The 21,638-nt window shown below is 49.8% G+C and overlaps 1 protein-coding gene across 10 annotated transcripts; it reads right to left on the reverse strand.

The window, feature by feature from the left end:
- Nucleotides 1-615: 615 nt before the first annotated feature.
- Nucleotides 616-21,426, reverse strand: PGAP2 (post-GPI attachment to proteins 2). 10 transcript variants are annotated; one of them, XM_040258693.1, is made up of 8 exons: nucleotides 21,367-21,426; nucleotides 13,914-13,934; nucleotides 10,838-11,012; nucleotides 6,721-6,889; nucleotides 2,812-3,064; nucleotides 2,574-2,668; nucleotides 1,851-1,959; nucleotides 616-1,633 (listed from the first exon to the last, which is right to left on the reverse strand). In XM_040258693.1, exons 3-8 carry the CDS (start codon nucleotides 10,969-10,971, stop codon nucleotides 1,503-1,505), a joined length of 891 nt encoding a protein of 296 aa, XP_040114627.1. In that variant the 5' UTR covers nucleotides 10,972-11,012; nucleotides 13,914-13,934; nucleotides 21,367-21,426; the 3' UTR covers nucleotides 616-1,502. The 10 variants fall into 10 exon arrangements, with proteins under 10 accessions (XP_040114627.1, XP_040114619.1, XP_040114624.1 ...); XM_040258685.1 differs by having other exon boundaries at nucleotides 2,562-2,668; XM_040258690.1 differs by lacking the exon at nucleotides 6,721-6,889.
- Nucleotides 21,427-21,638: the final 212 nt, after the last annotated feature.

A 21,638-nucleotide genomic window follows, 5' to 3' on the forward strand; every position in this document is an offset into this window, starting at 1 on the left:
CAGGGACCAAGCATGGGCTAGGGCTCCCCAGAGACTGGGAGCCTTTTGTTTCCTGCAAGAGGGGACAGGGGACAATAGACTTCATTGTGGTCCCCCCACCCCCCAATTTCCCTAACAAAGCTCTGGGCTCCCTTGGAGGGGCCCGTCTTGTCCTGGGGCCCAGCCACAGATTCTGCAGTAGTCTGGGATGCAAAGCAAGAGGAAAAACTTCCTTATCTAAGGACCATAAAGGGCGAGGCTGAGTCATCAGCCTGCAGGTAGGTGCTCTCACAGTCATGCACCTGAGAACTGTCCCCTTATACCTGCACGGGGACAAATCTTTACTGACAGTGTTGAGGCTAGCACTCAGGCCTTTGCCTCAACCTAAGGCTCTCCCAGGTATCAAAGCTTCCAAACCTGGAGTCACTGCAGAGAAAGTCGCTCCTGCTCATCAAAATCAGCTTAGATTGTAGGAGAGTCCAAGGCCTAAGTGTGTGTTTGGGGTGGGGGGCCAGGGAGGGATGCCACATGGAATCATACCGGTCATAGACTATTCCCTCTGTCCTGGAGCCTGTTCCCCACCTCAGTTCCATTAAACAAAGAGATGAGCCTCCAAACAAGTAAGCCTAGTCCAGACTGTTGACAAAAAAAAATTTATTTCCCTTTGAAATAAAATGTACAACCCAAAGAGCACAGGGCCTAAGGCAGGAGGGAGGATGGGGGGAACACCAGAAAGCCCGTTTCAGGGCAGGAATCTGTGCCTCTGAGCCCGCTACCTGGCACCTTTGCCAAAGAGGAAGAGTCTTAAGTCAGCAATTTCAGAAGGGAAAGGAAAGACATGTTGTGCCAGGGCTTTTTCTGGAGGTCATCCTTTAGGTACAGACCACCACCTCCACAGGGAGAAGCAGAATGGCAGAGCCCTAGGAAATCATACAGCCCCCCTACCCCGCTGCACCCCCACTTCATCCACACAGACATATGGAGGCACAGCTAGGGAAGGGCACACACCAAATCCCAGGTGAAGTCAGGACTAGGACACCTGGGCAACCTTAGCAAGGGCCTGTGGTCACAGGCCAGAATGTGCAGAGCAGATGATTAGCACGAGTCAGGTGAATGACCCCATGGGGAGAAATGGCTGTGGTTTTCTGGTAGCAGCCACTGCTCAGTGGTCCCTGACCTCAGCGAGAGGTGGCTATGTAAAGGCCAAGAACCGGATGGTGGTTATGAACCTCAGGACTTTTTTTAGCACCAGATGGTGGAGCTCTCCTGCCAGCTCAGCTTCTTGGGGCTTCTCAGGTACAAGTGGTGCTGCTTAAAGGCCTCTGTGCCTACACGTGGAGTGGGGGAAAGAAGAACCCAGCAGGGCTGGGTGAAACCTTGTCCTGGGCCCTTCCTCCCTCCTTCCCCTCTCCCCTAGCTTCAGTAGGGCTCAGAGAGGACACAGGGTGAGGGAAGGCCAGAGTGGTATCTTGTTCCTAGTTTCTGGGCAGTGGGCCTCCTCCCCAGCAGGAGGAGAGAAGGGTTTAGAACCGTTTTTCCTCTGGCTGGGAGGTAATGAGCAGCTCCTTGTTCCCAAAGTCCCACCACGCTGTCATGTGGAACGCCATGTTTGTCAGGACGACCGTGTACTCCAGGATGGCAAAAATGGTGTATACTGCAGCAAGGACACAAGGAACAGGGCCTGATCAGCTAACTTCTCTACCCTCCAGTGGCCTCTTGCGAGATGACCACCACCACCGCATCACTACACAGAGTCTGGAACACAACGGCAGGCAGCCCCCAAGTCCACTGCCCTACCACAGATGGCACAGGAAGCATCACAGCTGTCCCAGGGCCACTGTGACCACCCAGGAATCCTCGCCTGGTCTCACCTCCAGCCTCACAATACATGTTGTGCCGAAAGTAGACAGCCAGAGCCGTGAAGAAGGAGACGAAGTTGATGATGAAGAGCCGCTGCTTCCAGTTGTAGGACTTGCGGTCCTAGAGGATGAACTCTGTCACCATTCTGCAGCTTGTTAGATGTGAGTGGACAGTCTCCCCTCTTGGCCCCAACTCCTGGGCTGAGTCTTACCATCCTTGGTCATGGAAGGGGACACAGGCATGGGCAGCAGGAATGATGGGCATTTCATAGCCCTGCATTTGGGGGTGTAACGAGGCCAATGAGGCAGTGGGTCCCTCCCATTTCAAGGGGACAGAGTAAGTTACCTGGAGTTATCTACCAACCCAACACCTCCAGATACTGTGAGGAGAAGAGAAGCGGCGGGGGGTGGGGGGTGAGACTGGGATGATTACAGACCACAGACCAGGACTCAGTGCTCCTAACCTGCTGCAGCCTAGGTGCTGCCCCTCCCTCTACTCCCATATGGAGCCTCCATCTCTTCTAGAAATGTTCTCCAGTTCCTCACACTACCCAAACCACCCCCAGATTCTGACCCATCACCCTCCCCCTGTCCCCAGGTCCAGCCCTAGCCCCAGTTCGCCATAGGACTCCAGTTTCCACCTCACCGTTACCCACATCCTGAGGACGAGTGTCCTTGATTGTCCTCTGGGCCGCCTGGAGCCCCACTAGGGGTAGACCGTACCTCTTGACTTACTGTGTGCTTCTTGGTCAGCCGCCAGAGGATGCAGGTGAGGAGCATGTGACTGAGGGATGAGGCGATGAAGACAATGAAAGCATTTTCATGGATGGCTGGAGGGAGAGAGGAGGATTGGGAGCATGCCCTGCAGGGAGCACTCAAAGCCCCAGGTTGGGAGGTCCTGGGCAGGGAGGGGGCAAGGACATCCCTTCCCCAAACCCTTCCCCGCTCCTTCTTCCCTCGTCTGGACACCCACTGAAGTCCTCAGAAGAGGAGACGTAGGTGAGCACTAGCAGCGCGACGTTCTCCACAACATTGAGGCCGAAGTTGAGGCGGCAAAGCGGGCGGTAGCCGGCACACGGGGAGGTGCAGCTGAGGTAGTGGTTCCAGTAGGCGAAGGCCACCAAGAAGCGGGGCGCTGAGTGCAGACCGATGCAGAAGCGCCACACATAGCGCTGGGGCACCTCTCCGCCGATGGCCGAGCTCACCGACGGCAGGTAGTTGGGCACCTAGAGAGTTGGGACCCATCTGGGCGCTGACCCCCTGATGCCCCGCCCACCTGGAGATCTTTCTCTTCCAATAATCACCTTGACACTCAGAAGGTTCTGCTCCAGCCCCTCCCTCCAGGAAGTCCTCCTTCAAAGCCTCACAGCTCTCCAGGGCGACCTCCCCTTCCAGGTCCCAGACCCTCCTGTGCCTGGTTCTGACTCCCCAGCCAGCCTGGGGTTCATGTGGGTGCAGAGTGGGACTGTCTCCATCTCCCTACAGATGGCTGCGAAAGCTACAGCCAGGTTCAGAAGTTCTCTGAGCCCACAGCACAGGGCTGGGACCTGGATAAGGAACTGTAGTAAGGTCCATGAGCCCAGCATCACAGATTCAGTCCCAAGGACGGAAACTTCTCAGCCTCCTTGAGACAGAGCTGGATTCACTTCCCAACCGAGCCTTTCCTGACTGCTTTCAGTTCACTTGTTCTTCTGGTCAGGGGTAGAAAGGCAATAGAGGGTGCTGGGAGATCCCAAGGGAGCTGGGCCAGAAGAATACCCCCATTCTGATCATGTTGAAGAAAGTGGGTGTTCCTAACCTGGTGTAGTCTAAGAAAATGACCCTGTTCTTATGTATATCTCTCATCCATTTTTCTCAAAGCCTGAATTCCTCATTTCTTAAGGAACTGTAATGTCATTCTTTGAAGCTGAGGAAGGAGGAGATAATATCACACAACTGCAAGGACTGGTGTGTTGTTTATACGAGAGAGTGAGAGAATGCAGGGTAGGTAAACAGTAGTTTTGATGGGAACAGGAAGACCTTGAATGGGAGGAGGATCTCTTAGACTCCAATGTCTAAAGCAGTGTGCCTCAAACTTTAATATGCATACGACTCATCTGGGATTGTGTGAGAATGCAGAAGGTCTGGAATCTGAAAATCTGCATTTCTAAAGGACTCCATAACCATGGAAGTTACCAGTCTGTTGCCCACACTTTCTGTGGACTCTTTTAGACCTTCAACAAGAGCCAGAGCAGTACCAGAGCCCAGAAACCCAGAAAGGGAATGACCCTGCTGTGATGATAGCAGGACCAGTCTTCATAGATGGAGTTCTGGAAGATCCCTTCCTGTCTGCCAGTGGGGATGCTGAATGGATCTCAGAGTGGCTGGGAAGGCAGGCAATGATAGAAACAGCTCACGGGGCCGGGGAGGGCCTGGGCCAGAGCCCTCTCAAGCCTTCACAGAAAAGGAGATGGATTCCCCCCAGCACTGTCAGAGGCAGCTGAGTGCAGAGCTTTCAGAGAGAGTGTGATGCTCTCAAGGTACAACTTGAGATACTAAAGCTCAAGATCAGTCTCAGATATTCAGTGATAAGGCAGCTTGGGGGCAATGAGTGTGCATCCCAGCTCTGCCTTTCTAAGCTGGGGGACCTTGAGCAAGTCACTTTACCTCTCTGAGCTTTTCCTCATTGGCAAAATAGGGATATCACCTGCCTTGCAGGGTGATGGTGAATACTAAATATAATGTATGCAAGGCATCTGCAGTGAGTATAAGCAATGGCTTTCAGAAGACAAACTTTCCTGAAAAGCCTGCAAAAAAAGGCGTGATCTATGTGGCTACTGACCATGGGAAGGCCGGCTTCTGAGTGACAGGTGGGAGTCATATCTGGACTGGACACTGCTGAGACCTCCAAGCCTCTTCATTTGACTTTCCTGCTTCTCTGGGTAGGTCCCCTATGTAGGGTTAGTGGGAGTGTTGTCTTCACTTCCTAGAATATTCATTCTGAAAACTCCTGCCCCAACCTCAGCTACTTTAAGGAGAACTGTACCAACATCTAAGGCTTGGCTGGGAGAACTCAGAGCACTGAAGGGCCCAGAGCCCTGACTGATGCTGGGAAATAGGTAAAGGGTAGAGATGACACAGAGTTTGGGGGGATGCCTCAGGAGGATTAGAGAATTAGGGCCCTGTGGCTACTCGTCCTATCCTCGCAAGCTCCTCTCAGGTTAGGGGTGGGCACAGCATTCAAAGAGTAAGAACTGCCTCCCTCATCAACTCACTCAAACTCTCTCTCTCACACACATACACACATACAATCAGGTATAGGTACTCATATTCACCCCTGCCATCCCAAGTACTAACGTTCCCCACTCACCAACTATGCCAGCAACAAGCAACATAGAATCTATCAGAGCCTGGGTACACAGTACCCAAATCCCCCTTCCCAAAAAGCTCAGAACTAAGGGTACTGAAAGATGGGAGCATAATTCCTTTCCCCAAGAGTAGAAACCCTTTGGCCTGGAGGACATGACTCAGTGGATCTATGGCAGGGCAGCAGATCAGAAATTCACAGGGTGTAAAGGGAACAGGTCCAAAAACTTCCTTATCATAGCATCTCATGTTTCACCATTAGAGATTCATTCTTTTGGCCTCAGATAAAAGTCCCCTGACTTTTATGGATGACCTTTCTTTATTTCCTACCACCCATCCTCTTCCCCATCCCTTGCCAACTGGATAAAAACTCCTATTCCTATCACAACGCAGAGTACTAACCATATTTGTTCACAGCTCCCATTCCTATCAGAACTACCTGCTACTCCTCTCTGAACTCCATTCCCTCTTCTCTAACCTCAAAGTCCCCATCTCAGCTGGAACCTCCTGTACCATGAACTAAACCCCTGTACCCTGCTCTTGCCCTGCTGCCCTTAAATCTGTTCTGCACACAGGAGCCAGAACGGTCTTCTAAACCTCAAATCTGATCATGTCCCTTTCTTGCTTAAAATCTTTCCAAAGCTCCCCATTGTCCCCTGGATAAAATCATAAGTTGTCAACCTGGCACTCATGAAAATCCTTCTTCACCCCCACAGCAACAAGTCCCACCCACACCACCCCCACCAGACCCTCACTCCCCTCCCCCCACCCCGACCCTCACTCCAGGAAGGAAGTCTCTGATTTCTGAGCTGGGTGAAGAGCTTCTTCTGAACCCACCAACTCTGTGCTCCTTTTATCACAGAAGGAATCTCATCTCACAGTGCTGGGAACATCTGTGCCCAAGTCTGTCTCTTGCAGGAATGAGATGCTAAGGGCAAGTCCATGTTCAACTCCATGCCCCTGATACAGAACCTGCATCCCTCTGGGCCCTCAGGAAAGGCTTGGTGGACTGCTCTTAGAAGCAGGGGCTCCTTCTAGGTTTCCAGCTGGCAGAACTCTGAGGATACAGGTTGTGGGGCCTGAGACTGCCAGTGGAGAAACCAAGCTAGAAGAACCCAAGGCAGGACTGGGGTCTTCTCAGGTCAGACCTCTTGTCTGGGCTAAAGCCACTCATTACTTCTCCTCACTCCTGGCCTCATCTTAGCCCACGGTCCTGGCTTCCTTTCCAGTCTGGTCTTTCTTCAGCCCTCTTCTCCCTCTCGAGATCTCTCCTGCCTCTTCCCTCTCTCTTCCCTTCCCCCTCCTCCCCTCTGCCACCTTGTACCCTCTACAATCCTCTTCTAGTCTTGGAGGACTGTGACTCTACTTTCCCTGGCTCGCTCTCCCCAAAACACACCCCCTGACTTCCCCCCGACCCCACCATCCTTTTATCCCCCTCCCCTCTCACCCTCTGCCTTCTCTCTGACTCTGACATTCTACCCTTATCACCATCTCTTGAACTGGCCCTGACCCAGGCGCTGGGGAGCCTGGCACTCACCCCACAGTCAGTGGCCACTGTGTACTCAAAGTGGAACACCAGAGACCAGATGATGCAGAAGAAGAAGCCGAACACAGGGAAAGTGATGACCCATGAGACCATGGCTTTGAAGCGGAGCCGGAACACAGTCCCATCGGGGTCCAAGGGCTGGGAGGCCGCAGAGAACATCCTGTAGGGAGTGGTGCTCAGGCAGGGCAAGGGACACAACTTGGGGCCTGGTGGGGATACCTGGGCCTGGGAAAGTGGGGCATTTTCTAAAGCTAGCTCCTCAGAGGACAGGGAAAAGGCAGAGTAAAAGAGTAGGAAGGGCATAAAGGAAAAAGAAAGTGCAGAAGAGGAGGTATAAGGGGGAAGGGCCAGGACAGCAGAGAGAGGCAGGGTCAGCTCATAGGAGTCCCCTTGGCACACTGCTCTTGTAGGTTCACCTCTGGAAGAGTCTGGAGAATTGAGGCTCCCAGTGGCCTGCACATGGGAGTTCTGATGACCTGCCTCATTCCCATGACCCTCATAACTGCTCAGGAAAAGGGTCAGAGGATGGAAGGGTTATTCTTCCCATTTCACAGAAGGGAAGACCAAGGCCCAGAACTATGCAAGGATCAAACATTAGGACTAAGGCCTCTTGCCACCTGACAGCTTAAGTCTCCAAGCCAAGGCCTTCTTCAGGGCAAGTAACCCAGACAAAGGACCCTTGGCTCAGAGTGGCCCAAGCTCTCCTACTGACCCTGTCTGACCACATTCCTGCTCTTCACCCAAGTTCAACTAGGAACAATGGGAGGGCCCAGAACCTATTCAATGGGACCACAGGCTATCCGCCATCCCACCCCCAGGCTCAGAATGATCTAAGCCTCAGGCCAGCAGTACCCTGACCCCCAAGATACCAGGGTCTCTCCGGTGGCCCAGAGTTCTATCTTCTTCCTCTCTGAGAAGACCATGTCACCCAATTCCAGGTTTTCAGGAATCTGGGGATCAGAGGATTCTTCTCTGCTCAGGTTGAGCCTGCTGTGCTGGGCCAGAGCCAGGAAACAGACCCAGACTGAGGGGGTGGATTTTTTCTGCTCCCTTCTTCCCCTGGACAGAGAATGCCCTCCCAGACTCCCCTTGACCACCATGACCCTTCAAGCTGGGCTTCCTTCGGGGGGGGCAGATGGAGATGGCTTTGGTTTAAAAGGCCTAGAACCAAATCTCCTCATGAGAATCAGAACTCCCTCCATTAAGGGAACCTCAGCCCACACTGGTCCAGCTCAGTTTCGGGGAATTGGGGTAGGGGTAGGCACACGAAGCGACACTCACACTGGGTGCTGAAGGATCCGGGGCTTGGGTTGAGGGCTCTAGCCAGACTGAGACTGCTCTAAGACTTCAGGGTCCCACCTCCAGTTCCCTAGGGCCTGCCTCCCGCCCACAGTGCCCAGATCTCCACGCCTGCTGAGGCACACAGCCTTCCCAGGACCAACAAGGCCATGTCATAAATCCCAGAACACTCTGCAAAGGTAAGAAGTGATAGCGGCCAAGGTCAGCCCACAGCAGATCCCTTTGCCAGAGATGGGGGTGGGGTCCAGGGATGTAAGCAGATTTCTGGGAAGGGAAAGGGAGAAAGCAGAATAGGATTTAGCCCCTTTGTGTTCGAGCAGGATTGAATATGTCCTGCTCCATCAGAGAGCTAGGTAATCTTAAACAATAGATTCAGGGTCCAAAAGAGATCTGGAGGGGGCTGAACATGAGGTATCAGTGTCCAGCCTGCATCTGTGCAGAAACAGCTAGTGGCAGCACAGGCTGCATTCACAGAGGTCTATCAGCCAGTAACAGGAACAGAACAGTCCTGTTTTGGGCTGAACTGCCCAGGCCATAGGAAGTCCTATGCCCAGATCAGGGCCTCGAAGAGAATAGTGATCAACTGGGCCAAGCCCAGGGGCATATGTCTTATAAGGATTGCCTGACGGACTCGGAACCATGCTACCTAAGAAGAGAAAAATCAAGGGACCCTGCATTACTGCCTTCCCATTTCTGCAGGACTGTCTGGAAGCCAGGTGGAAAAAGTAGCTCCGAGGGTCTTAAAGCAGAGCCAGAGCTAGGACAGACACCCACCAGAAAGAGAGGGTGTGCTCACTGTGAGAAAGAGCTTGCTAATTGTTAGTTACTAAGTCTCCTTGGAATCGGCTGCCTGGAAAGGAGAGAAGCCCCACCTCCCCATCACTGGGGACATGCAAGCAGAGGCAAAATCATCTAATTACAGACTAAAGATACTTCTTTAGTATCTGGGTGAGAAATCCAGATCATATATGAAAATCTCCACATGGATCCATCACAGTACTCCCAGGGAGTAGGGACAAAATACCTCCGGGGTCCCTAGGCCTAGTCCTGCCCAAGAGAGGCCAAGTACCCTTCCAGCAGCTACCTATGCCTTAGCTCTCCAAGGAGTATGCTGAGAATGGGTTATAAGTATGCTGAGGTTATTGATCCCATTATCCCTTGGAGCCTGCCACAAGGGCCAGAGCAAACAGCCTATTCCGTCTAACTTCATATGCTATACAAATATTATAATTTTCCGTATGGACTATGACTGCATTATATCATGCCTTCCTTTTCCCAGGGCAATGGGCTGCTGTGTGTTGGGGTGGGAGGCAGGTGTCCTATCCATTTATTCAACAAATACTTTCTGATTCAGACGCAGTGCCCACTTTCAAGGAGCTCCCAGCCTAGTAGGAAAGAGACACAAATACAGCGTGACAGAACTGTATGAGAGAACACCAGTTCTATGAGCACTCAGAGGAAGGAGTGATTAAGCTTGCCCCATGGAGGCTAGAGAAGCCTATCAGAAAGAAAAGACACCTAAGAAGGGTTTTGCAAGATGAAGAGGAGTTGGCCAGGGTAAAAGAATACTGGATGCATTATCGAAAGTGAGAACCAGGTCAGGAGAGGCTGTTGGATGAATCCTTTCTGATCATCCGCTTCAGATCAACTGGTCATCCCTTTTTCTTCCAGTCCTGTTCTTTCTGACGGCTCCTAGTTCTAAGTCTCACCAGACTGGCTGCCAGCTCGAGGCCCACATCCACCCACTGACAAATCAAGAAGAAGGAAAACTTCAAGACATATGAACAAATGAAGTGGGCCCCCACACCTGCCAGTCAGATCCCATATTCTTGAGCAGATGCTCTTTATATGAAGGTGGGAAGCTCAGCTATTTGGGGGCCTTCTGAGCTCTCTGTGTGGCTAGTCCAAGGGTTCATGTCCTCTTTCCCACTTAGAGACCCTTGGCTAACTTTCCCTCCTGCCCTGTCTTCCAACTTGACAGTCTCCTTTTCCTCTTCCTCTTTCTGCTCCTCACGCTTCATATTTCCCAAACCATCTTCCCATCTCCTCTACTTGGAGTTCTACACTAACCCTGAGGAGGAGAACAGGAATTCTGAACCCTGTTTTAGACATGGGGAAAGTGAGGCTGTCCCTGAGTCTCAAGTAATACAGAGTCAGCAGATGAACTAGGAAGATAATAAAGGTTCACAAAGGTCTTTCCCCATTTACTCCAATAATCTACAGAGAAAGAACTCACAACTTTCTTTCTAGCCCAACATCCCATATCCCTATCCAAGAGGGTATATGGACACCTAGGGTACCTCAGAGGTCATGGGACCTACCCCATGTACATACATATAATCAGGTCCCCAGTCAGACAGGCACAGATATAGTCTCTCTCTCACACAGACCCCAATCAAAGCCATTATAGTCATGTCCCTCACAGTTAACACACACACTTACATAATCACGTTCACATGGAGACAGGCACAGCCCACAACAGAGCCACACTGAGAAGCCTCAAGTGCCCTCTAGCCCAGTCTTATTCTCTACCCTCCAGAAAACCCTGGGGCTGCTGAATCTGCCCCTCTGTGAAGTAAGGATTTGGGTTCTGGGTTCTGGAGCTGCCCAACTTTAGGGACCCTGGCCCCCAATGACGTCCATGAAAGGTAGAGGGAAGACTAGTCCTTGAGACCTCCATTTGCAGGCACCCCCAGCAGCCCAGTAATGTGTGACGGCTAATTCTGTTACAAGAGATTCAGGATTCAAAACAGATCCGATTAGGCCTGAATATAAGGTATCAATGCCCCCCCCCCAAAACAAACCCTACCCCACAGTGTGTGGCCGTAGTCTCCTTGAAGTGGAAGAGCAGGGACCAGAGGACGCAGAAGAGGAAGGCGACAAGTGGACAGCAGACCGTGACCAGGGCCACCAGGGTGAAGCGGAGCCGGACCAGGGTCCCATCCCGGTCCAGCGGCAGTGGAACCTGGTACATCTTGTCAGACCTGGGGATGGAGTGGTGTGCTGTCAGGGCCCAAGGTAGTGAGGCTGGTACTCCGTGGGGAAGCCAGCCCTTGTGCTCAGTCCTCAGCTTAGCTGTGGGGTGGGAGGAATCTGAGAAGGAAGCCACCGAGTCCCTTAAGCTTGGACAGCTACTGCCCAGGACGAGGAAGATGGACTCAGACTCCCATAAGAACATTCACCCTCCATTTCAGAGGAGAGAATGAACCAAATCTATGCTAAGATGAAGCCTGAGTAAGTCAGGAAAACTTCTCATCCCTATGCCTGGCTTGACAGGAGCTGGTTGAACTAGTCTCTCTTGTTTCAGGAACCAATCCTAAAACCTCCCAGGGGTCAGAATGGCCCATCTCCTCCCCCAGACCTTGGAGCCTCCATGTTTCAGGGCCTCCCATCGGCTCTCTCTGCTTCATCCATTGGCTCAGGACCCTTCTGTACCTTCAGTCCCTTTCCAGGCTCTGTGTGCTCTGTGTGCCTGCACTGCAGTCCACAGTGGCAAGGACTCCATGGAAGCCAGCAGAACACCAACCCCCTGCCTGTCCCCACCGGCTGCCTCACGTGTTTAGAGACTGAAAGGCTTTGCAACATCAGGCCTGGTGCTAGCCTAGGCTTGCTGTTTGCTAAAGAGAGCTGCCTGGTCAGCTTCTGGAGGCTTCCCAGTCCCCAGGAGCCTGTCCACTCTCCTCCAGAGACCAGGTAAGGTCTGAGGTCTGCCCCCCTCCAATGAGATGAGGATATCTAGGGTCAGGCCTTATACTACCAGCCAAGTATATGCCAGCAATCCTAGTCCAGCCCCAACCCCAGGGCATAGAAGAGGACACTGAGGCCAAGAGACTGGCAGGACTCAGGGACTGGAGTGGCTCAGGGTCACACAGCAAATAGAAGGAAGAGCCAGCAGTGAGGCGACATGGCGCTCAACATCACACACTGCACTCTGGCCTTCCTTGACCCCCTCCTCTCTGGGCCAGAGCTCTGGGCAGAAGGGTCAGGTTAGGAGGGGAAAGAGAAGGGGAAACTGTCCCTAGGAGGAAAAAAGCTAAAAAACCAAATCCTATATAGATGAGTTAGCCCTGTTCCCATTTTAAAGACAGAGAAACCAAGACACAGAGAGAGGAAGATCCTTTCTGAAAACGACATGCTGAGCCTGAGGGAAAGCCGTCCTCAGAACTTAGGCGTCCTGTTGCCAAACTATGGCTGACTCAGATACACAAAGAGCATGCCCTTCTGGACTCCAGGGCCTGGCCTGGAGATCAAGCTCCAGCTCTGCCTGGCCCCGCCCTCAGGAAGAACCCTGACCTCCTGGAGGCCAGCCTCCTCCTGGAATCTGGAAAATGCCAGGTGGATATGCCTCTCATCCATCTTCCTCCACCCACCTCTCTGCCAGGCTCTGTCAGGCAGCCTGCCCCAACTGCTCAAGCTCCAGTAATTCCAGGGGGCCAGACCTTTCCCAGGGAGTGGTGGAAGTGACTCTGGTGGCCCTCCCAAATCAAGCACATTCTGACATTGTTTGGATCATCCCCAAAGACCTTCCCCACCCAGCCCAAATCCAAATTCTGTGGTTGTAATGGTACTAGTGCCCCTTTCCAACATCCCTTCCTGAAGCCAGCTGCTCTGGATCACTCAGGAATCACTGGGACCCCAAAACTGACGAGCAGATCCTCAGGGAATGAATAGGCAGTGCCTAAGGCAGGGAATGATAAGGTTTCAGGAATAGTCTGTGCCATTTCCTGGAGGTGTACCTACCCTCCCTTTTAGCTGTGTGACCTTGGGCAAGTCACCTAACCACTCTGGGCCTGCTTTCACAGTTATACAACATGGGATTGTGTGATCTGGATTACTAATAAATCCATACCAACTGGGTCATTCTACTCTCCCAGGCCTCAGGACAGGAAGCTCCCTATCTAAAGGGCAGCGGTTCAGCTCCAGTCAACTCTAACTTCTACACAGGTACTACTTCATTGAACATTGAAAACTGCTTTCTCAGGAGTATCCCTAGTTTATTTCCAGAGATCCTCAAACACCTTTTCAGGCTCCAGTCCAAAATCCACACTTACTGGATGAGTACTAGGCACCCTGCTCAGAACTAGATATACATTTTCTTTAATCCTCACAATGTAACTCTATGAGGTAGGCACTATAGCCTGTATATTTCCATTTTACAGAAGAGGAAAGTGAGGCTCAAGGAGGTTAACACTCGCTCAAGGTCATAGGCTAATGACTGGCAGAGCTGGGATTTGAAACTCATCTATGGGGTTGCAAAGCACCCCCCGCACCTCCCTCCTGGTAGAATCTGGACCAGGAGTCGCTGCGGAGTGAAGCGGGGAGAGCTCACTCCGGCACATCGGGCCCATGTCGGGGAGCAGTGGGGAAAGGGGTCAGATCAGCCAGCCAGGAGAGGAAAGCAGCGGTTCCTGGGCAGGCGGCGGGACCCCCACAGCCTGGGGCCCGGCCCTGCGGAGGCCAGACCGCGTGACCGAGCTCCCCCAAGTGGGGCTGTCCGGCAGCCCGGAACACCCATCCCCATACTCACCCAGGCTGCGGCGGCGAAGAGGCCGCGCCGGCGCAGGCCGGGAGCCGGGAGCACCGGGGGGAAACCCAGGCCCGGCCCGGGGGGCGAGCAGTAGGGGGCGGGGCGGAGCGGGAACGGCGAGGGCGGGGCCGGCGCGCTCGAGGCGGAACTTGGCAAGGAAACTGAGCCCAATTGCTCTGCTGGCCCCTCCCCGCTTCTGCGGCCCAGGACCCAGTGCTGTCCCCCTTAATCTGGCGTCCCTTCATGCCATGCCGATCCAGCCCTGGTCTGCCCCACTAATTCCGGCTGCGTGGGGGCAGCCGGAAGAGCCCCGGACAACTGGGTTTGACACGCTGGATAAGCCACCTTGTCACCTTACCTCTCAGCAGCGTTCCATCACCTGTTGAAAGAACATACAGTTAATTCAGGAAGGCCCCGAATTCTCTCATTTCCTGACCCCGGTGTCTATCCACCCCCCACCCCAATCTAGACGAATTATCCAGCTTCGCCCTTTTAAAACACTAAACCAGTTTGGCCCCAGCCTCGGCGCCCCTCCCCTAAACTTTACTCCCCAGAACCCAATCGGGGCATTTCAGCAAAGGGAAGAGCACATAATAAGGAGTGAGATCCCGTGGGGCCCACCCCCGAAACTCTGGGCCAGAGCTATTCCTGCCCCTGATCAGGAGAGGGCGCCTGGTCACATCTTTAATAAGACAGAGCTGATCTTCTTCGCCCAGTCCCAGGTCTCTCTTCACCGTCAGGGCTGATCCCCAGAAACCAGCCCCCACGCGGGCTTCCTTCCCCATCTGACGGACCCCTGAGGGGGACTTGTGGCTACCTTTATAAAGACCATCCTACCTCAATAGGGAAAAAGGATGAAGGGGCCAGTAATCCCTCCCCTAGTTACAATGTGGGGTTGTCTGAGCACACGCAGCAGGTGCAGGACGCCTGAGGTAGGCACTGTTTCCATCACATCGTTCCCATTTAAATCCATACATTTTGAGCACCTCCTGTATCCCAGGCACTCTTCTACATTTTATGTGTTATCCCATTTAATCCTCATAAAAGCCCTATGTGGTAGATACTATTAATATCTCCATTTCACCAATGGAAAACAGAGAAGCCAAGTTACCTAATCACACAGCTAGCAAGTGTCAGGACCAGGATTCGGTCTAGCACCTAAGGGCATTCCCTTAGTCACTATATACTGTTAATCCCACAAGGTAGCTATCATGGTCACTTTGTAGAAGGGGAAACAGAGGCCCAGGTTTGATTAACTTACCAGAGCCCTTTTGCGTGCGTTCACTTTTGTTCATTTACTCAGCCTAGGCCCTCTCTGTGGCAGGCCCTGAGCTGAGCAATGGTGGGGGACCCAGAGGTATCCTGCTCACTCCTGGGGGCTTCAAATCTACAAGGAAGGTGCCTTATTAAAAACTAGTTTTCTTGACTTAAATTCTCCCCAACCCTGTCCTTTAAGGTCCCAGGGAAAGTGAGCAATTAGTAAAACTTTACTGAAAGAACCACTCCTATTTAGTTTTGAAAACAATTTAGGTTTTCTTCCTTGGGGCTTCCTGTCATCCTCTTTGTCCAGCTCCAACCCACACATGCCTGCTCCTGGCCCTTGCTTCCTGTCTTAACCCCTTATTTGTTCCTTTGGCTCTAAGTACTATTCCCTGGGGCTGGGTCCTTTCTCCCTGCCTCTAGACTACCTCTAATGCCTGAAACTTGAGGCACTCTAATTGGCCTTTAATTATCTGGTGATTTGGGCGATTCCCCATCATACAATCTGGAGTCTCAGCTTCCTCATCTCTAAAATGGTTTTAGGAATATCCACATTATAGGGTTGTTGTAAGAATTAGATAACATACATGCCAGGTATGTGGAAAGTACTTAGTATACCACGTTAACTACAGCTAGATATGTCAGCTACAGCGAGAACTTGTCCTGATTGAGCCTTTTCTGAATTGTCTGACCTCAGCAGTCACTGATCCTCTCTGAATCTGTTTCCTCCACTGTCAGTTTAAAAGACTGACTCCTACTTGATTTATACACAGAAAAGTGGAAGAAAAAGATAAGTTCTTACTATGTGCCAGGGATTTCATATGCATTCTCTTAGTTGATATTCTTAATAATCTGGTGAACTAAATTTGATGAAAGCCATTTTACAGAGAAAGAAGTTGAACAAGCATCTAAGCATCTAGTCTCACCCTTACTCAGGAGGCACTCAGTGTTTGCTGAACTGGCATTTGTCCATTGTCCAAATAGCTGCTGCTGTTGTTGAAGCTTTCCAGTGTCTCCTGACCTCCCAGTTGGTTTGCCTGGTACCTAGACATACGCCAAGGAGACCTGTGCCTGAAACACCACCACCATCTTTAAGGCCTTAGCCATGATCACCGCTCCAATCCCCTTTGCACAAACGCATACCAGATAGTCCAAGCTGTCTGAGAATTTGTTTTCAGGATTGTTCCAGGAGCATGGGGTAGTGCAGAGGTGGGGGGCAGGTAGAGCAGAACAGGGGAAGTGAATGTGGGATGTAGTTGTCAAGGAATGCTCCCTGTAGGAGATCTCCTTCACTACCCTACTACCTCTCCATCATTCCCCTTTACATTCACATTGGCTCTTTTAATGACACAGAGCTGATCACATCTGGCCCCTGGAGCAAATTAGTAAATCCTCATTGCTTTGGGGGCTTCCCAGGTGGTGCTAGTAATAAAGAACCTGCCTACCAACACAGGAGACATAAGAGATGCAAGTTCAATCCCTGGGTCTGGAAGATCCCCTGGAGGAGGGCATGGCAACCCACTCCAGTATTCTTGCCCAGAGAATCTCACGGACAGAGAAGCCCGGTGGGCTATAGTCTATAGGGTCACAAAGAGTTGGACACAACTGAAGTGACTTAGCAAGCACATACACATGGCCTTTAGGATCTAGGGCAAACTCCTTAATGCAGTATTCAACATCTTTTATAATCTGGTCATCCTCTGTTCTAGCAACCAGGTATTTTAACTATACTCACCTCTTACATGGAACTCTGCTTAACTTTCTCCTTATCTCTCCCTATCCCCATGATCTGCTCACCCTACAGGCAGTCTCTGATGGCTTTCCATCACACCTTTATTAGGGCTCTGATCACGATAAAGCAAAATAACTTGCTGCCTATTCCATCTTCCTGCCTATTCCCTCCATATTCCTTCCTCCATCATCAAATGAGCAATAGTCCAGAGCTCATTTAAGGATAGAACCTCCACCTATTTCATTTATTTCTGAATCTCTCAGCTCAGTTCGGGACAGGCATACAGTAGGAGCCCAGAAAACATTTGCTGGATTGATTTAATTGAATTGGACTTTGAAGGATGGGCAGAATTTAGATATATCAAGAAGAGATTTAGGAACTGCAAGAAAGGCAGCTGAAGAATGACTGCTGGGGATAGAGGGTAGAGGCAGAGGGAGCATGGCTTGGAGACAGGTGAAGTGGCAGAGAAAGAGGCAGTGTGAAAGCATCTGGCCACAACAGGCCAAACTCTGCCCTGCCTCCTAGGCAGCCTCAGGAAAGTCTTCCTGGGTTGAAGAGGCGTGTTCTTTGTTCTTAGAAATTTTTTCACGGCAGAGACATCTTTCTTGGATGGCTTTAAACTGCTCACCCTTTGCTCACCCATCTTGCTCTAGCTCCACTCTGCCTCAGATAGCAATTACATCTTCATTGTTCTGCAGAACATTCTTTGGCTTCTAAGATGAAGTCCCAGTTTGCATCCGTGGATACACTGGGCTCTTTTCCGGTCCTACATCTCCGTTCTCCCTGTTCATCTGGCCTGGAACTCACCTTTTCCTTGTCTCAGCAAAGTCTACCCTTCCTATAAAGGTATTGATTAGCATCACACCTTAGTAAGTTAGAAATGCATGTGGTAACTTCTAAGGCTATCACTAAAATAACAGAAAAATAATTTAATTTTCAAACTGATGCAGGAAGAAACATGAAATAATCCAAGATTGCAAGAAAGGAGATTTAAATAGCCAATAAGCACATGAAAAGATGGTCAACATCATTAGTCATTAGGGAAATGTATTAAGAAAATCCCACAGTGAGATGCCATTTCACGCCCTCTAGCATTGCTATAATTTAAAAAAAAAAAAGGAAGAAAAAAGAAAATTACAAGTATTGGCAAAGATGTGGAGAGATTAAAACCCTCATACATCACTGGTGGGAATGTAAAATGGTACAGCCACTTGGAAAATAGTTTGGCAGCTCCTTAAGTTAAACATAGAGTTTCTATGTGACCCTATAGCAAATTTACTCCTAGGTATAAACATAAAATTAAAATAGAATTAAAAACACGTGTCTACAAGAAACTTGTCCAAGAATGTCCATAGCAGTATTATTCATAGTGGAATAATCATTACTTATGGTGGAAACAACTCATGAATGCATAAACAAAATATAGTTTATTCATAAAATGGAATATTATCCTATTTATAAAAAGGAATGAAGTACTGATGCATGCTACAACTTGGATGAACCTTGAAAACATTATGCTAAGTGAAAGAAGTCAGACACAAAGGCCATGTATTTTATGATTCCATTTATATGAAATGTCCAGAATAGGTAAATCCATTGAGACAGAAAGTAGATTAGTAAATTGCCAGAAGCTGGGAGGAAAGGGAGATAGGACATTATTGCTAATGGGTCTGGGGTTTCTTTTTGGGATTATTAAAATGTTTTGAAATTATATAGTGGTGGTGGTTGCACAACTTTGCTAATATACTAAAAACCTCTGAATTGTACACTTCAAATGGGTGAATGCTATATTATGAAAATTATATCTCAATTTAAAAAATCTGGCAAAGAGCTGGGCCTCAGTAAATGGCAGTTATTCTTACCAAAGAAACAAAAAAATTTTTTAATATATTTTAAGAAGAGAAACAAAAACAGAACATCTGGAGGAAAGAGAAGTCTAAAATGTTAGATAAAATCATAAATATACCAGTAAATTCATTAAATGCAATTGATTAAATGCTCTAGTTAAAAGTCAAAGATATTCACAAAAGATTTATATATTGATAAATCTAGTTATATGCCATTTATAAACATCACCCTTCCTTATCAAGTTATAGGAAAAGAAAAAGGAAATCAACATTTACTGTGTGCTTACTATGTGCCACACAGGGGCCCAATCCTTTGCAAATTCTATAATCATATTGATACTGTTGTACCCACTTTATAGACAAGGAAACCAGGGTATAGAATAATTAAATAATTTGTGCAAGATCTAAAAAGTGGCAGATCGAGGACCTGAACTTACATCTGTTTGAATCTAACTCCACTGCTCTTTCAATGTACCATATAAGGAATGGAGAATCATCTCACTGGAAGAAAGTCTCTTGCTCTTTCATGATTCTTTAGTCCTTACAGGTCTGTCCCCTCCCTGGAGAGCTGCATAGAGTGAGTTCTCAGGACATATGTAAGAGAGACTGGGAGCTCCTAGGATAGAATGGATTTTACTTAGCTTTGTCTCTCTTGGTTAGTGCAGCGTTGAGCAGGGGACATCTCTGAGCTCCTGATACTCAGGACAAAACCTGGCTCAGCAAAGTTTGGTGAACAGGTGCCAAACTTCTTGGCTTTATAGGGGAAGAAGGAAGATGATGACAATCAAAAGGGGTGTTATCAGAATTAGGCAGAATAAGAGTATGTGGACCCAGGAAGCCTTGGCCCACGAAGAAGTCCTTCCTGGGGCAGAAGTCCCTGGGAATGATGAGCCTGTGGGCCACCTGCCTACCAGAGTATGTAACAAGAGGTTCTTCTACTTAGAAATCACCATGGTGGTAGGAAATTCCTTCTGGACCACTTCTTTTCCAATGTCTCCTCCTCCAGTCTTCCAGTAAGTATACACTACTTAAGAGGCTCAGCTCCTACATACCTGCTAATACTCTGACCGAAATATTCATTCATATAAGGCACATTTCTGAGCTTCTTGTCTGTATCAGAGTCCATGTCTTAGAATGGGAGTTTCTTAACCTTTTTAAGGAATACAAATAATACCTACTATTTATTGAGGGTACTGGTGTACCTGGTACCATATGCCTTATTTCATTTAATTCTTACAACTCTGTAAGGCAAGTACTGTTATTATCCCCATTTTACAGACAAGAAAACTGAGGTTCAGAAGGGTTAAGAAATTTCCCCAAGTTCATACAGCTAACACATGTTTGGGCTCAGATTTAAAGGCAGAGTTCTCTGACTCAAAGATCCCATACTTAAGAAAGTAATTCACTCATTTCTGCATCAAACATTTAATGTGCACCTGGTCTCAGGGTCATCAAAATAAGTAAGTAAAGAAAAGTCTTAAACAGAGTTGGGTTTGAGGATTGGAAAGTGAGAAATCAAAGATTCAGGAGGGCAGTGAGGAGGTTGCTGTAACCCTCAAGGGAGACTTAATAACTTTCTGATGCTGAGCACAGGCAAGGGAGGGTGGAGGGAAAGGAGTAATACTTTGATGGAGGAGTTAGGGGAAGGTGTCTGGAGTCAGAAATTTAGCTTTACTATTTGATTATCCATATATTTACTTTTTTCTTCCTTCAAGCATCTACTGAACAACTACAATGTACTAGGTTTCTGCCACCCATTATCTTATCTTCACAACCACTCCACTTTTTAAGTATCTCTAATCCCTTGCCACCACTGAAAACCCATAATTTAGCTTTATCCATGTTTTGGGTAGAGCTCATTTCAATCTTGTATTAATGTCCCAGGAGGAGGGGGCGGTGCAGTGGTAATCCTAACAGGTTCTGCTTTCTGAGCACAGTATCTGCTATTTTGTGTGGAACCCTTAGTCACTTGGGGCTTCCCTTGTGGCTCAGCTGGTAGAGTCCGCCTGCAGTGCGGGAGACCTGGGTTTGATCCCTGGGTTGGAAAGATCCTCTGGAGAGGGGAAAGGCTACCCACTCCAATATTCTGGCCTGGAGAATGCTATGGACTGTATAGTCAGACTGAGCGCCTTTCACTTTCACTTTCCACTTAGTCACTAGATCTAGTTTCCAGAACATGTTCAACTCACCCCTTTGAGATAATCTGTCTCCTGCTCTGGGCTAGACCCTGGGGGAAAAGGAAAAGTGAACTCGCTCAGTTGTGTCCGACTCTGTGACCCCGTGGACTGTAGCCCGCCCGGCTCCTCTGTCCATGGGATACTCCAGGTAAAAATACTCTGGTGGGTTGCCATTTTCTTCTCCAGGGGATCTTCCCAACCCAGGGATCAAACCCAGGCCTCCCGCATGGCGGGCAGATGCTTTATCCTCTGAGCCACCAGGGAACACAAATGGAAGGAGCACCAATTTGAAAATAAAGCTCTAACTTCCAAGAGCCCCGCCCTGAAGATAAGACAGTAAGTAACAGAATACAAAGAAACAAATCTGTAACAGAGGCTTGCCCAAGCATCACCCCAACTCGCTGGGAAAGATTGATCCACAAAGGTATCCCAGAGGCGGCGGGATCATTTCAATTAGAACTTTAGGGGTTCCTAAAGTGCAGGTGGGAAAAAAGTCCCAATAATTGTTATTTGTACCAAACCTTAAGCTGAGCCATTCCCTTAGGGCATCACTAACACTCCCAATGCCTATGCTATGGATTCAGAGAGGGAGAAGTTATGTTGGGCTGGCATGGGTCAGGAGGCAAGAAGGCCAGGTTTGGGGTCCTTGGAGCAGCTGCAGGCGAGCTACGCAGATAGACCTAGGCGGGCCCTCCAGCTCCGCACGTGGTCTGGGCAGGAAATGAGGGCCGGACGACAGGAGCACTTTCCCATGACCACCCGCGGACGCAGGCAAAGGAAGGGTGGAACAGTTACCATGCCATCCTGGAGCTTCACTCTGATTGGCCCGAGTCTCAGCAGTCTGGGTGTCTCCGCTCCAGAGAAGGGGCGGAGCCTCAGCATAGCGTCATCACCCTTATCCCACCCCCCGCCCGATGTAGCCACTCACCAGCCCACTTCGAGGGGCCCTGTGTGACGTCACTACTCCCTCCCAGCCAACCGCGGCGAGGAGGGGCGGCACTCCATGTCCCTCCTTACCGTCCCTCCCCTTTCCTCCCCTTAATTCCTTCTGTCCCGCCTCTTCCCCC

The sequence above is a fragment of the Oryx dammah genome, unplaced genomic scaffold, assembly GCF_014754425.2.
Source record: "Oryx dammah isolate SB20612 unplaced genomic scaffold, SCBI_Odam_1.1 HiC_scaffold_17, whole genome shotgun sequence".
Taxonomy (NCBI): Eukaryota; Metazoa; Chordata; class Mammalia; order Artiodactyla; family Bovidae; genus Oryx; species Oryx dammah.